The 12,926-nt window shown below is 46.9% G+C and overlaps 1 protein-coding gene across 1 annotated transcript; it reads left to right on the top strand.

Moving 5' to 3' along the window:
* The first annotated feature begins 1,036 nt into the window (after nt 1–1,036).
* On the top strand, nt 1,037–6,444 carry LOC141133647 (E3 ubiquitin-protein ligase TRIM39-like). Its single transcript, XM_073623143.1, has one exon. It carries the CDS (start codon nt 1,100–1,102, stop codon nt 2,675–2,677), a length of 1,578 nt encoding a protein of 525 aa, XP_073479244.1. The 5' UTR covers nt 1,037–1,099; the 3' UTR covers nt 2,678–6,444.
* The last annotated feature ends 6,482 nt before the right edge of the window (nt 6,445–12,926 follow it).

Here is a 12,926-nt window from a genome sequence, read left to right as displayed (position 1 = left end):
CGCATTACTATTCTCTTTGGAGTGCCCAAAGGTGTCCCAGGCCTGTTATAATCCTATAGTGGTCTCCAAACTGCAGCCCTTTGCTTGCTTTTATCCAGCCCTTGGGGCACGATTTCATCCACTGATACAAACAATGGAGCATGATTCCCCCCCACTGACACTAAAGATGGGGCACAAGTCTTTCAAATTACAGCAAAAATGGGGCACAATTTCTCTCAATAATCTCTCAATGACAGCAGCAATGAGGGCCAATGACATCAATGAAGGGGCACAGTTCCTCCCACTGATACCAATGATGGGGCACAGTTCCTCCCACTGATACCAATGATGGGGCACAGTTCTTCCCACTGAGACCAATGATGGGAAACAATTCCTCCCACTGAGACCAATGAAGGGGCACAGTTCCTCCCACTGAGAACAATGATGGGGCACAATTCCTCCCACTGAGACCAATGATGGGGCACAGTTCCTCCCACTGATACCAATGATGGGGCACAATTCCTCCCACTGATACCAATGATGGGGCACAGTTCCTCCCACTGATACCAATGATGGGGCACAATTCCTCCCACTGATACCAATGATGGGGCACAGTTCTTCCCACTGAGACCAATGATGGGAAACAATTCCTCCCACTGAGAACAATGATGGGGCACAGTTCCTCCCACTGATACCAATGATGGGGCACAATTACTCCCATTGAAACAAATGATAGGGCATTATTTTTTTCCACTGACATCAGGACATTTTCTACTCCCAATGGCCACAGTCCGGCCCCCCTAAAGTCTGAAGGACAGTAAACTGGCCCTTTGTTTAGAAAGTTTGGAGACCCCCGCTATAGTGTTTATGTAATTACTATGCGCCGCTAAAGTGTTCGGGTTTGGCTTGAAGAAAAAGTGGCAACCCTAAATACAAAATAGGTACATTATTCTTAGTGAGAATTGTTTTATTATCTGTATCCGTTCATATACCCAACCCTATGAATAAAGTACAAGTCACAGCCCAGCCTCCCCCTGTGTAGGAGGAAGTGACCCTCCCAACTGCATTCTTCTCCGGTGTCAGAGATTTTCACTTTCATTTCTCTCTTCTACTGTCAGCGATGGCGTCTGCTAACCTGAGAGCTGAGCTGGAATGTTCCGTCTGTCTGAACATTTATACAGATCCTGTAATGCTGAGATGTGGTCACAACTTCTGCCGGATCTGTATTGATCGTGTGCTGGATACACAGAGGGGGTCTGGAGGATATTCCTGTCCTGAATGCAGAGAGAAGTTTCCGGATCGGCCTGCACTGCACAGGAACATAACACTACGTAACATAGTGGGGAATTTCCTGTCTGCTCAGCCAGATCAGGAGGAGTCCGGGGTCTTCTGTACTCACTGTGTGGACTATCCTATACCTGCTGTTAGATCCTGTCTGCACTGTGAAGTTTCTCTGTGTGATAAACACCTGAGAGCCCACAAAAAGTCCCCAGAACACATCTTATGTGACCCCACCTTGTCCATGGAGAGCAGGAAATGCTCCGTCCATAAGAAGATCCTGGAGTATTACTGCACTGAGGATGAGACCTGTATCTGTGTGTCCTGCACTTTGGCTGGAGAACATCGAGGACACCAGGTGGAGATGCTGGATGAGGCTTCTGAGAAGAAGAAAGAGACACTGAGGAATGTTCTGCAGAAACTTCTGATAAAGAGAGAGGAGATGGAGGAAAGAGTCCAGAGTCTGCAGGAACACAGGAGGAAAGTAGGAGAAAAAGCATCTGGTGACACCGAGAGAGTCACTGTCCTGTTTAGAGATCTCAGGAGACGTCTGGAAGACCTGGAGAAGAGAATCCTGAGGGAAATCTCCGGGAGGGCAGAGCAGATCTCCATCTCCATCCGGGATCTGGAAATAAAGAAGGAGGAGCTGTCCAGGAAGTTGCGTCACATTGAGGAGCTGTGTAACATGATGGATCCACTGACTGTCTTACAGGAATCAGACACAGGTGACTTGTGTGATACTGAGGATGGAGATAATGAGGACAGAGAGAGACATGAGAAACTCCTCCATGATGGAGGGGGTCTGGATGTGGCTGGGATATCACACACATTACACACATTATCTGATATAATAACAGAGATAAATGTAGACTTCTATATACAGGGAGCTGCAGACATATTACTGGATGTAAACACAGCTCATAATATTCTCCATATATCAGATGACAGGAAAACTGTATCCAGGTCAGATAGAAACCAGAATCATCCAGAAACACCAGGGAGATTTCAGTATTTGTCTCAGGTGTTGAGCAGTCGGAGTTTCTCCTCAGGGAGATATTACTGGGAAGTGGATGTCGGGGGATCAGATGGATGGATAGTCGGGATGTGTTACCCCCGTATAGAGAGGAGAGGGGAGCAGTCACTGATTGGATGGAATAAGAAGTCCTGGGGATTGTACAGGGATGGTGATCAGTATGAGGTGATACATGACAGTAAATGGATCCTCTTACCCTCCAATATCTCCAGTAACAGAGTCAGGATAGATCTGGATTATGAGGTCGGACGGATCTCCTTTTATGATCTGTGTGACCCGATCCGACATCTCCACACCTTCACCACCACCTTCACTGAGCCCCTCCATGCTGTAATAGGTGTAGGGAGAGGTTGTATAAAGATCTGTGGCGGGAATCATGAGATGTGAGAACTCCGCCCAGATACTGGTGACATCACAGGAAGAGGGGGATGGGGTGGAAAGATAAATTATTGGGGACACTTAAAGTGGTATTCCCAAAAGCAAACATTTATTATATTGCATTTACCAATTCTTAGATTTGATGGCTGCATTCATTTTCTTTCTTAGGCTTTCTTTCTTCTATTTTCATCTGGTGATCTGGCCAGTAAGTCTGTTGTTTTTCAAAAGAATAAGCTCTCTTCCAGATGTACCAGTTTACAGAGATGAAACAGTGACATTTACCACTGACAGGGGTGCTTACAATGACCAGCTTTTGTTTATTAATGTAAAATCTTTTATCCTAAAAAGAAAAAAAACTGTTTGCTGTAACTGATTATAAAGTGTGACCTGGAACTTGGCTTCAGTTTGTTAGTGTATTTAAACCTGCTAGTGCATCTAACACTCCCACCCCCCCTGACTGACTATGCTCTTGTCCATGGTTGTCTCCATTGCTCCTTCATCCAGAGTAGGGGGGGGGGGGCGCTCTAATACAGGAGGTGTGTTACTGGCCAGATCACCCGGTGAAAACAGGGAGTAAAGCCTAAAAACGAATGCAGCCACCACATCTTATGATTGTTGAGCTGCAATAGATTACATTTTTTGGTTTTGGGTTCAATATCGATTTAAGTGAGATTTAGCCTCCCTCACAGATCACTGTGATTGGCTGGAATAACTAATCAACTACAGGATTCACTGCTATTGGACAGTCACTAGGCCAAGACTATTGTGATCTATCTATCTATCTATCTGTCTATCTATCTATCTAAAGTCCGTCTGATTTTCGACCGAAAAAGTCCGCTGAAGGTTCGATGAAGCCCACACACGGTCGGATTGTCCGCCGGATTCGTCCCGTCGGACCAGTCTGGTCGGAAAGTCCGCCCGTGTGTACACGGCATTAAAGTACTGAGACAATACCAGAGACAGCCAGGCAAGCAGCATTTTCAGGAGTCCAGCATTGTCTTCTCCACAGTCCCCTCAGTAGAGGTTTCCTTTAACCGCTTCAGCCCCGGAAGATTTTACAACCTTCCTGACCAGAGCACTTTTTGCGATTCGGCATGGCGTCACTTTAACTGACAATTGCGCGGTCGTGCGACGGTGTACCAAAACAAAATTGATGTCCTTTTTTCCCCACAAATAGAGGTTTCTTCTGGTGGTATTTGATAACCTCTGCGGTTTTTATTTTTTGCGCTTTAAACAAAAAAAGAGCAATAATTAAAAAAAAAAAAGCAATATTTTTTACTTTTTGCTATAATAAATATCCCCCAAAAATATATAAAAAAATAATTTTTTTCTCAGTTTAGGCCGATACGTATTCTTCTACATATTTTTGGTAAAAAAAAATAAAATCGCAATAAGCGTTTATTGATTGGTTTGCGCAAAATTTATAGTGTCTACAAAATAGGGGATAGTTTTATGGCATTTTTATTATTCTTTTTTTTATTAGTAATGGCGGCGATCTGCGATTTTTATCATGACTGCGACATTATGGCGGACACATCGGACACTTTTGACACCATTTTGGGACCATTGTCATTTATACAGCGATCAGTGCTATAAAAATGCACTGATTACTGTGTAAATGACACTGGCAGGGAAGGGGGTTAAACACTAGGGGGCGATCAAGGGGTTAAGTGTGTCCTAGGGTGTGATTCTAACTGTGGGGGGAGGGGCTATCACTAACATGACAGCGATCACTGCTCCCGATCACAGGGAGGAGTAGATCTCTGTGATGTCACTAGGCAGAACGGGGAAATGCCTTGTTTATATAGGCATCTCCCTGTTCTGCGGCTCCGTGACACGATCGCTGGACACCGGCGGACATCGAGTCCGTGGGACCCATGGGCACGGTCACGCTGTACGCGACGCATGCCCGCTAGCCCCGCGGGTGGCGCGTGCGTGCCCGCTAGCCCGGCCAATTGAAGGGAACGTACAGATATGCCCATTTGCCCACCGCTGCCATTCTGCCGGCGTATATCGGTGTGCGGCGGTCAGCAAGTGGTAATGTCTCAGCATGGGAGTCTCTTGTATGGTTGTTTTTTTTTTTTTTTTTCATTTTACTGAAATACAAATTGCTTAAAAAGAACAATAATGTGTTTAGATCTTTATATAAAAAAAAAAAATAATAAAAAGGTGTTGGGAATATTTACTCATTTATAAATCATTTTTAATGTGACGTTTCTCTATAACTTGTATATACCAGGCAGTCCCCAGATACAAACAAGATCGGGTCTGTAGGTTTGTTCTTAAGTGGAATTTGTTTGTAAGTCGGAACAGGTACATTTTTTAAGTGTAGTTCCAGCCACACAGTTCAGAAGATTTCACCCCACTTTCTGTCCCAATGACAATTGGATTTTGAAAAGTTTGGGGTCTTTAGTGAAACAAGGATTGGTGATAAAGCATCAGTGGAGAGGAGACACCTTTTTCCCATATTAACTCTTACAGGAGAGAATTTCCCTTCCTAGGGGTAGATTTCATCTCACTTCCTGTTGTCTCCTTCCATTTTGCAAGTCGGATGTTTGTAACTAGGGGACCGCCTGTATACTGGTACAAATATTTCCATTGATGACATGACACGGTGTCACTGGAAATTCTGGGCTTCCCCATCAGACAGACCAGCTGACTTTTGGGTTGTCTCTCTCTCATTGATCCTCCACACAAAGCTGTGTGAAGTAGAGGCGGGGAGGTGGGCGTGTCCTTCCTCTGACTCATCCAGCTGGGTGTGGCCTTGAATGGCAGGAAGATCAAATTACAGACTTCACAGCACATAAGTCAGTAACTGGAGGAGAGCTGGAGAACTGACCCAATAGCACCACCTGCTGTCTGCACTTGGCATATGTGAAATATTCATAAACAATACAGTGGAACCTTGGTTTACGAGTAAAGCGGTTAACGAGCGTTTTGAAAGACGAGCAAATTTTTTTTTTTTTTAAATCCTGACTCGGGTTGCGAGTGTTGTCTCGCAAAACAAGCAGTATTCAAGCTAATGGGGTGTGCAGTACCGCATTTGGCCAGAGGTGCGGGGGGCGCCGGTGGCACTCGGAGCCGTTTGGAAATACTCGGAATCACTCGGAAACACTCAGAAATACTCCGTTCCCGAGTGTTTCCGAGCCTTTCCTAGGGTTTCCGAGTTCAGCTGAGCTGTCCCCAAGTATTTCTGAGGCTCTCTGGCGCCCCCACCTCTGGCCACATGCGGTATTGCATGTCATAGTAGTCAATGCGGAACAAATTATCCTCGTTTCCATTGACTTCTATGGGGGAAACTCGCTTTGATATGCGAGTGCTTTGGATTACAAGCATTCTCCTGGAACGGATTATGCTCGTAATCCGAGGTTCCATTGTACTTTATATTTACCTGGGATAAAAAAATGTTTTATATTTTCTAATCAGACCTGATCATAATCATTATATAATTAAAAGGTTCAGCAACAGAATACATTCACCAACACAGAGGAAGGAGCAACCACACCTCTAGTCTCTACAATGAAGTTCTATTGGGGGGGGGGCAAACGCATCAGAGGGAGGAGTTTGTGCAGATGGTGTTGTATCAATAAAGTTGATTGTCAGACTGGAATCCTGAGTGTGGCTACTGCTTGTTTTTTTGGCGTTGGTGAATATTTGGCTTGGATGAGCCCAAAGACCAACCCAACATATCCCCAGTCCTGATTTCATGATTTAAAAGGAAAGTACAATGATTTATGGTTTTATAATTAAAATAAAATTCAACATTTTTAATCTGATCCGTGTATTTGTTTTCAGTTGCATAAAACTTTTTTTTGTTTTTTTGTAATGTAAAGGGAGCATCCATGACACTCAGTTTATAGGGCATGCTGGGATTTTTTGGGTCTACAGACTGGACAAGTAGGCTGACTCGGCCCAGTTTGCCATCCAAGTGCTGTCATGCCCATCCTCCGGTGTCCTTTCTAAGAGAGAACATGGCATGATGAGATTGTTACAAGGATCTAGGGATTGATGTTGATAATGAATTAGGCCCCTTTCACACGGGCTGCTGTTAAAAGCATGTTTTGTTATTTTGAAATTCCGAGACTCCAGGCACAGCGATCACTTGCATTTGCACATTGCGATTAGCTGCTGCGTTTACGTAGGCAACGGGGGGGGCCTCCAGCTTTTGTGGAACTACATTTCCCATGGGGCATTGCAAGGCTGGCAGTTACGATTTACTCCCAGAGGCATGATGGGACTTGTAGTTCTGCAACAGCTGGAGGGCCCCCAGGTTGCCTACCCTTGCTGTATATAATATATATATATACAGTGGAACCTTGGTTAACGAGTAATGCGGTCAACAAGCGTTTTGAAAGACGAGCAACTTTTTTTTTTTTTTTAAATCCTGACTCGGTTTGCGAGTGTTGTCAGGCAAAACGAGCAGAAATTTAAGCTAATGGGGTGTGCAGTACCGCATTTGGCCAGAGGTGCGGGGGCGCTGGTGACACTCGGAACGGTACGGAAATACTCCGTTCCCGAGTGTTTCTGAGCCTTTCCGAGGGTTTCCGAGTTCAGCCGAGCTGTCCCCGAGTATTTCCGAGGCTCTCCGTCGCCCCCCCCCACCTCTGGCCACATGCGGTATTGCATGCAATAGAAGTCAATGCGGAACAAATTATCTTTGTTTCCATTGACTTCTATGGAGATACTCGCTTTGATATGTGAGTGCTTCGGATTACAAGCATTCTCCTGGAACGGATTATGCTCATAATTAAAGGCTCCACTGTATGACTACTGGATAGTTGTCACCGCACACATATCTGAGATAAAATGGTCCCGGGTGCTCAGTAAAGCATGAAGTCCATAAAATACAAAAGGTAAGGCGGCATTCACGGGTCCTGACAAGTGAACACTCAGCCTAGGGTCACATATGTGCGATGAGGGAACCGGCGCAATTACAGCGATTACAGCGCTGGTTCCCGCATCACATCCCTCCCGCAGGCAGTTCTCACTGCCCTCTGCGAACCGCTGTGGGTGTCAATACATTGTTCATGACACGACCCCAGATCGGTTCACAGATCGCAGTGTGAACTATGAACTCGCACAGGAATCGGATCGCATAGGTGAGAACACCCATGCGATCCGATTTCAGTGCGGGGGAAAAAAAAAGTTTCCTGCGAATCTAATGCGAGTTCAGCCATGCAACTGTATGGCTGAACTCGTATTGCACAGACATCGCATGCGTAGTGCGGGTGTGAATCACATGTGATGTCTGTGTTTGAACATATGTGAACCTAGGCTCAGTGATCACGTTTTCTTTCAACGTTTTGATGAGACACAAGCTCGTCTTCCACAGGACAACAATCAAGTGACACAAAACAATATATATACACTAAACCCCTCCCATCATTACCACCCACATGTGATGTGATAACTCTCCTCTCCTGAAATACTCTGCTCTGCTGGAGGACTCTGCTCCTTCCTCTATAACTCTCCTCTCCTGAAATACTCTGCACTGCTGGAGGACTCTGCTCCTTCCTCTATAACTCTCCTCTCCTGAAATACTCTGCTCTGCTGGAGGACTCTGCTCCTTCCTCTATAATTCTCCTCTCCTGAAATACTCTGCTCTGCTGGAGGACTCTGCTGATCTACTATTGAAAAGAATCAAGCAAACAAATTTTATACAAAAGTAAAAAACAAAACCATAGTACAAAACTTCAATTGAAAACAAAGGAATACACATCCATGTTCAGAATATATACAATATAAACATAGTCCACTACCAACACATTTTTAGAAAACTATTTACATAAAGCAGCAGAGAGGGCCTAAGATGCACAACCCATCACCTATGCACACAGCCATTTCTAAAAAATGAATCATAAATTATAAAATCTAGGTGATAAGAGACAGACAGCCACCCGGGAAAGAAATTCCTGGCAGTCAGGCTGCTTGAAACCCCACCATGCTTTCAACCAAGCCCCCATAATCGGCCATAATGAGGTCATAATCGCCAGGTCCAAATTCAATGCCTAGTATCTAAATTTTTACCTGGGGCCATGGATAGGTGTCCGGGAAAGCAAACCCCTCACCTTCCTTTCCCATCCAGAAAACTTCACTCTTTTCCTGATTGATCTTGAAGCCTGATGCTCCAGAGTACCGTGATGTCAGAGAGACCACCTCCTCCGCTTCATCTGTCCCAGTGACAATCACCGGCACATCATCCACATAGGCAACAACCCTCAAAGGTGGCTCACCCGGGAGCCCCACTGGTACCTCACACAACATGCTGTTTCTCTAGCCTCCTGATGAAGGGGTCAATTGCAAACACATAGAGCAGGGGATTCAGGGGACAACCCTGGTGCACCTCGGAATCAACCTCAAAGGACTGCCCAACCCAACCATTAACAAGAGGGAAGCTTTTCGCCCCCTTATACAAGACTTTCAACCAATCAACAAAACCATACCAAACCATACTTACTAAGGAGCATCCACAGGTACTCACGGTTAACACGATCAAAAGCCTTTGCCTGATCCAACACCAGAAAATACTTTCCCCAGCCTGCAGCCCTGCACTGCTCCAAGGCCTCCCGGACAGCTAAAACCGCTGTGAAGGTGCTTCTACCCTGGACCGAACAGTGCTGGTGGCGAGAAAGCAAAGACCCTGCTACTGACGAAAGGCGCCAGAAAAGTATCTTGGCCAGTACCTTTCCATCGACATTGAGAAGGCTGATGGGGCGCCAATTCTCAACATCTAAGGATCTTTATCTTTTGAAAGGAGAATCACAGCTGAGTGCCTCATGGAAGGGGAAAGCACCCCCTCAGCAAGGCAACTGTTAAAAACCTCTACCAAATGTGGAGCCAGAATAGACCTAAAGGCTTTGTAAAACTCAGCCGTCCAGGTGGCTTTTTGATGGCAAGCTGTTCAATTGCCCTCATCACCTCTTCAACTGTGATCTCCTCTGTCAAATTCATCAATGGACCATCTCCACCATTTGGACCTGGAGTAGAGTCCAAAAAGCTTTCCATCTTGTCACGGTCAAGGCCGGTGCTACCTCCAGGCAATTAGGCAGCTGCCTAGGGCACACTGCTGCCTAGGGCGCCTGGCCACTGGCGTACCTACTCTCTTCTTTTTGCAGCAAGCAACTAAGTCTCAGCATCAGCAGGCAGCCGCCGCTCCATTCGCACATAGTGTCAGAGGCGCAGCGGCAGTGGAGGACTGTGTCTGTGTCCCGACTCCTGTATGAATGGAAGCAAGCAAACATTCATTGATGGGCACTGGTAGGCTGCATTGTTGGGCGCTGGTAGGCTGCATTGATGGGCGTTGGTAGGCTGCATTGATAGGCGCTGGTAGGCTGCATTGTTGGGTGCTGCTAGGCTGCATTGTTGGGTGCTGGTAGGCTGCATTGATAGGCGCTGGTAGGTTGCATTGATCGGCACTGGGAGACTGCATTTGATGGGTGCTGGAGAGGCTGCACTTGATGGGCGCTGGAGAGGCTGCACTTGATGGGTGCTGGAGAGGATGCATTGATGGGCGCTGGCAGACTGCATTGATGGGTGCTGGTGAGGCAGCATTTGATGGGCGCTTCATTAAAAAGGTAGGGTATACAAGGGCAGGGCAAAGGGGGTCGAGTCAGGGGTGGAGCCAAGGGGGGCAGCAAAATTAGTTTTCGCCTAGGGCAGGGGTCTCAAACTGGTGGCCCTCCAGCTGTTTCAAAACTACAAGTCCCATGAGGCATTGCAAGGCTGACAATTACAAGCATGACTCCCACAGGCAGATGCATGATGGGACTTGTAGTTTCACAACAGCTGGAGGGCCACCAGTTTGAGACCCCTGGCCTAGGGTGTCAAAAATCCTTGCACCAGCCCTGGTCACGTTTCCTCCCAAGAAGGTCAGCATAAAAAGACCTCACGACTTCCAGGATCCCTGACCTGGACATTGTCAAGGAACCTGTACTATCCTTAAGGCCAACGATCGTCTTAACAGCTAAACCTTGTTTGCAGTTCTGGTAAGGGTCAGGCGAGTGGTACTTTCCATAATCCCTCTCCAGAACCAAAGAGACACTTCCTGAGGAGGACTTTCGCTTCGGAGATTGCCCCAGGATCTTCTCCTCTCAAGACAAGAATATCCAGCTTCCTCCACAAACATTGGTAGGTCGTGTATCAAACTGCTTTCTATTGCCTATGCCCCAGGAAGAATCCAGTGATCCTCTTTTTGGTCAGCTCCCACCACTCAGCCTTGCTGCTACAGAGGTCCAGGATGGTCACCTGTGCCTGAAAGAATTCCTCAAAGGATTGTCTAACATGTTCATCCTCGAGGAGAGTCGAATTCAATCTCCAGATGCCCTTGCCCATCTGAGGGGCGTCTGAAGCATTCAGGACCACAGATAGCATACACTGATCAGAGAACTCCGCTGCCTGCACCACTGTGGGTGAGAAAGCAGAGGTCTCCTTTAAAAAAAAATATATATATATATATCTATCCTACTCAGACCGGCATCCCTAACTATATTATTTAAAAAAAGGCTATCATATCCCAGCTTGTCCTTGAAGCCCTTCCTGTCCTTGGGCCTATTCACTGTATTAAAGTCATCTCCAAAGACTACTTGCCGGGATGTAAAAAGAAATGGCTTGATCCTTGTAAAAAGGCATTTCCTGTCCCACTTTGTGTGCGGCCCATAAACATTAGGCGCAGGTCCTGCCCTCCTACAAGGATGTCTAAGACCATACATCTCCCAATCTCCAGCTCAATAGCCTGCTGGACAGTTACCATGCCGGTTTTAAATAACACCGCCACACCGCTGTAAGAGACCAGTAAGATGGACCATACCTCCACTCTCTCTTGGCCATATGAATATCTGCCAAGGAGGTGAGCCTAGTCTCTTGCAAAAAAAAAATTTCAGCATCTAATTGGCTGAACAAAAAGAAGGCCATAGAATGAGCACTTACTGACCCTAATGCTGGCGACATTTATTGTAACGGAGAGGGAACCGCCATTTGGGTTATTGGATGGATTGCTTCTTAGCTCCCCTCTGCTGCTCATCACCAGAAGCCTCTCTCTTTCTTGAGGCCTCCTCCAACTCCATTTCAGAATCTGAACTTCGCTCTAAAGAAGCCGCAGATGAGGAAATATCTTAATTTGGCCCTAGAATGGTTGGAAACAGGCACTGGAGCTTCCCGTCCCTGTTACGTCCTCACCACCTGCCTCTTCCGCCTCACAACCTACCTTCTCTCCTCCAGGTACTGCAGGTAAGATTCCAAGATGTTTTCATCTCTTTCCTTTATCTTTGAAGACTTTAGAGAGGACTTCTTTACAGAAGAGGCAGCAGCACCCTTTTTGGTACTCTCTACCACTTCTGGTGGTGAGGACCTTCCTTTGAGTCAGACTGAGGAGGGGTAGACTCATGGGGGACACAGACTTGGAAGGTTCTGACACAAGAGGAGCAATTACAGTAGGCTGGGGGGGACACAGGGGGGGACACAGAGAAAAACACAGAAGGAATACTTACAGACACACAAGGGGTGGCCACAAGAACTGGGGAGGGATCCTGAACAGGTCCAGGGGAGTGGGTCATGGCAGAGGAGGATGGTACTCCAGGAGCCTCATCCTCCAACCCATCCAGCCTCAACAGGTCATCTGTTATCTTATTCTCCATATTGTGCCAGGCCTCAGGACATCAGCTGTAGGGGTGGCCAAGGCGCAGGCACATGTTGCATCTTATCATCTGGGTGCAGTCCTTGGCCACATGACCAGTGGCGGCCCATCCATTAGGGGAACATGGGTGTCACCCCCCCTATCTATGCGTCCAGCCCCCTGATCTACATACAGAGAGCTAGACTATGGATTCCAATGGGGGGATTGTTTTTTTGAAGTACGTGATTAGAGCCAGAGACTCTAATAGGCTCTGGCTCTATAGGAAAATATTGGCTATTTTCACACTAAATCTTCTCTCCGCCAATCAGGAAGCGGGTCGTGAGACACGTTTCTTGATTGGCCAAAGTATCAGATGATCCCATTGGACACCTAGCGCCTAGGAGGAGAGAGGAGACGCACGACGGAAGGCGTGGAGGAAGCCGCTTGATCAGAAGACATCGGAGCCGCTGTTTGTAGCCTGCCACGCTGGAGGACACTGGGGCCGCTGCCCGCAGCCCGCTGCCTTGATAGGGTAAGTGCTGGACCACACAGCCGCCCGGGGGGGATAAGTGCTGCGCCGCCGCTGGCCGCCTGGGAGGTTACATAGTTACATAATTACATAGTAGGTGAGGTTGAAAAAAGACGCAA

This window comes from Aquarana catesbeiana, linkage group LG03 (genome assembly GCF_042186555.1).
Source record: "Aquarana catesbeiana isolate 2022-GZ linkage group LG03, ASM4218655v1, whole genome shotgun sequence".
Lineage (NCBI taxonomy): Eukaryota > Metazoa > Chordata > Amphibia > Anura > Ranidae > Aquarana > Aquarana catesbeiana.
Note: the sequence above shows the minus strand (reverse complement) of the source record. Positions and strands in the feature narration are given on the sequence as shown.

Coding starts and splice junctions, on each gene's coding strand:
- LOC141133647 (XM_073623143.1), top strand. CDS start 1,100: ATGGCGTCTGCTAACCTGAGAGCTGAGCTGGAATGTTCCGTCTGTCTG.